The 3,909-nt window shown below is 42.4% G+C and overlaps 1 protein-coding gene across 1 annotated transcript; it reads left to right on the top strand.

The window, feature by feature from the left end:
* Positions 1–439: 439 nt before the first annotated feature.
* Positions 440–1,318, top strand: LOC101860229. Its single transcript, XM_005113220.1, has one exon. The coding sequence runs from the start codon at positions 440–442 to the stop codon at positions 1,316–1,318; it is 879 nt and encodes a 292-aa protein (XP_005113277.1).
* Positions 1,319–3,909: the final 2,591 nt, after the last annotated feature.

Here is a 3,909-nt window from a genome sequence, read left to right on the forward strand (position 1 = left end):
AAGAAGAAGAAGAAGAAGAAGAAGAAGAAGAAGAAGAAGAAGAAGAAGAAGAAAAAGAAGAAGTTGAACCCAATAATTTTCCGCCTGTTCGGCATTTTTGAGGGGTCTGATTTATGTATGACTCATCAACATACATGTTATATTGAAACCATTGTGGGTGGTTGGCGGGTGCTCTGGTGTGGTTTGCTCCTTCTTTCCAATCAAACATCTATCGTCCTTATCTCCCCTTTTTCTTTTTTATGTTTGTTACTCTCTTGTAATCAGGGCCGCGTTACCCGTAAGGCTGTTTAGGCTGTAGCCTAGGGCCCCGCGCCTCAGGGGGCCCCGCTCTTGCATACACGACGTTTAAAAATGTTTTTCAACAAACAAAAAATTTTTTAACAAATTTGAACTGGAACTTCGAAAGTGCCGTGGTCAAAGCTACGATAATGCTAGAAACATGGCTGGACGCCTCAGTGTCTACATGGCTGGACGCCTCAGTGTCTACATGGCTGGACGCCTCAGTGATGTACACGCCCGTGTCAAAGAGATGAATCCCAGGGCTTCCTTTGTCCCCTGCTCGGCTCATTCTCTAAACCTGGTTGGTGCTTGTGCAGCTGAATGTTGCCTAGACGCAGCATCATTTTTCGGATTCGTCCAAGCATTGTACAACTTCCTTTCAAGCTCCACACATCGTTGGGGCTTGTTTGTAAAACGTATCGGTGGCCCTACACCCAAATCATTGTCAGGAGCTAGATGGTCTGCCCGACATGATGCAACAGTAGCATTAAAATCCAACTACAAAAAGATTATATCATTACTGCTTGACGTCTCTCGTGACCTGAAAGAATCTCCCCGAACGCGTGATGAGGAGTCATCCTTGCACAACAAGATGGAAAAGTTTGAATTGTTGTGTGTGTTTGTGCTGTGTGTGTTTTGGGAACAAGTTCCGGCATGCTTTTACACTGCCAACAAAACACTTCAGAAACCATCACTCAGCCTGGGAGTCGTACACACGTTGTACGATTCTCTAACTGCTTTCTTAACAGGACTTCGGGACGATTTCGAGCGAATCGAACAATCAGCCTCACCTTTCGTCGAAGAGCCTTCCTACCAATACAAACGCACTGCAAAACGCAAGCGCAAAGATGTTGAAGCTGTTTTGTCGCACCGGGAGCAGCATAGAATAAACACCTTCCTTGTCATCGTTGACTGCCTTTTGTCTGAACTTGAAAAGCGAGGAGACATCTACAAGACTCTGGCTCAAGATTTTGACATTCTCTTTTATCTTCACAAGAAGCCTGCCACAAGCATTCGAGACACAGCATCTCACATTTAGCAGCAATATGAGGACGACCTAGAGCCATCATATCCTGACGAACTAGTGACGTATTCAGGATATCTCAACTCAGCATTTCAGTCTGAGGATAAACTTTCTCCTCCCTGGCTCCTTCAAGATCTGCGCGAAAGTGGTGCAACAACAGCTTTCCCAAATGTAGAGATCGCACTGAGGCTCTTTCTGACCATGCCTATCGCCAACGTAGAGGGTGAAAGATCCTTTTCCGTATTGAAACGAGTGAAAAGTAAACTGCGCTCAACGAAGGGACAAGAGAAACTAAGCGGCCTAGCTCTCTTGACGATTGAATCTGAAACGACAAAATCTCTAGACTTTGAGGACATCAAACAAAAAGACAGGAGAAAAATATAAGGAATGAGTTTTTAAAATCAATTGTGGATTGTGTTTAGATGAAGTAATCCACGACCAAGCAAACAAGCACGGATAGGTTTCGGCTCCCTCATACTTTGTAATAGAAATAGATCTATAAATGTGCTTGTCGTCGTCTTAATCCACATTATTGGTGGATACCCGTAGACCTACATCTAATCACGTTTTACAGTATAGTTTTCCATCAGTACGGGGTTACAATGGGGTAGTAGTAGCATCAACGTCATCGAGGGGCCCCGCGGCTCATGGACAGCCTAGGGCCCCGCACTTAGTTAACGCGGCCCTGCTTCTAATGCCTCTAATCATCTAGCGCTCATACAACCTTATGCAGTTGCGAGAGCCGTAAAACATCTACTAAAACTAAAAATCCAAAACCAGTCATGTGTGGATTTCATTGGAAAACTTTCTTCAAAAGCTCACAAAATTTTAGTTTGCTGTTTCCAAGGACAAGATTATGTTTTTGGAGTCACCAAAGCTTGCGCCACCCCCACCTCTTTCACTTCTATTCAAGATAGACAATAAATGAACAATTTGAGAGACAAATGAATGTTATAAAAATACATTAGTATTAGCAACTTCAAATGCCCCTTGAAATTGATGAGCCCCTGATATCACCCTGTCGAGATATCATAATATCATAATTTAATCTTTTTTACCTAGGACAAACGATAAAGCAAAAGGAGGTCATTCTCTGCACCACACACATGATGGTGAGGTAGGAGAGAAAATGTGAGAGAGCGTGGTGGAATCAGGCTCTCGTCAAAATAATCAAAGTGAAGAAACTTTGTGAATTTTTATCAAATTTTTTTTTTTTTTGCTCAACGTCTATCATGCCCATCAAAGAACTAATTTCTGTGTGGATTGTTCTGAAAAACTTTGATTAAAGGCACAACAAATTGAAATTTTCTGTTACCACGGACTCTTAAGCTAAGGAAATAACTAATCTTTGGTGGCCATTTTCTCATAACTTTACCTATGAAAACAGGTGACCCCCACCTCCTTCATTCGCAAACATCTCGACTTGTATTCAAGATAAATGGACATTTTTTTTCATCCAAATAAAGACAAGTGAACAAGCTTTAAGATGATACCAATAACTCTACATGCCCAAAAATTGACGAGAGCCTGATTCCACCGCGCTGCCTCACAAATGGTAAAATGTTGAAATGGTATAGGTTTAACTCCCCTATCAACACAATTAGGTTATTTAAGAGGCGGGACCTCCTAGTTTAACGTCCGTCTCCGATAGGACCGAGACAAGTGGGAAGTTCGTGTAAAATGTCTTTCCCAAGGACACAACGTCGGACCGAGCTGAGGCTCGAATCCCCGAACTCGCAATCTCACGATTACGAGTCCGGTAGCCTAACCACTAGGCCACCGACGCCTCAGGCAGGAGAGCGATAGAAATAGGAGTTATAGTATCTTTAAGATACTACAGTTCAGTATTATGCTAACCTTGAATCACAAAATTCTCTCTGCTCAGAACCTAGATTTGGATGATTGTCGGGTGCTCTGGTGTGGTTTTCTTCTTCTACTTTCCTATCAAACATATGTATCGTCTTTATCTCTCCTCCTTTTTTTTGTTTGTTTTTTGTTACTCTCTTGCAACATCTCTAATCATCGGCACTTATATGACCTTATTGATTTGCAAGTGCCGTAAAAATCTTACCCAAAAAAAAAAAGAAAAAAAGTTGAGTATCCGCCTGGGTCCAATGTCTGATGACGTCAGACTGGTCTGTGTGTTTGTCATAGGCGGGCTGGCGAGGGTTAATGAAGGAGGTGCTACGGTAAGGTCCTTGGGGTTAATGTGTCACTCTTGTGAGGTTATACAATGAGGTACTTATGGGGTTAATGTGTCACTCTTGTGAGGTTATACAATGAGGTCCTTATGGGGTTAATGTGTCACTCTTGTGAGGTTATACAGAAAAGTCCTTATGGGGTTAATGTGTCACTCTTGTGAGGTTATACAATGAGGTCCTTATGGGGTTAATGTGTCACTCTTGTGAGGGTATACAGAAAGGTACTTATGGGGTTAATGTGTCACCATTGTGGGGTTATACAGTCAGGTACTTATGGGGTTAATGTGTCACTCTTGTGAGGTTATACAGTAGGGTCCTTATGGGGTTAATGTGTCACTCTTGTGAGGTTATACAATGAGGTACTTATGGGGTTAATGTGTCACTCTTGTGAGGTTATACAGAAAG

Source organism: Aplysia californica, unplaced genomic scaffold (genome assembly GCF_000002075.1).
Source record: "Aplysia californica isolate F4 #8 unplaced genomic scaffold, AplCal3.0 scaffold01735, whole genome shotgun sequence".
Taxonomy (NCBI): domain Eukaryota; kingdom Metazoa; phylum Mollusca; class Gastropoda; order Aplysiida; family Aplysiidae; genus Aplysia; species Aplysia californica.

Bases quoted from the DNA above. Each gene is read 5' to 3' on its own strand.
- LOC101860229 (XM_005113220.1), top strand. From the start codon at position 440: ATGGCTGGACGCCTCAGTGTCTACATGGCTGGACGCCTCAGTGTCTAC.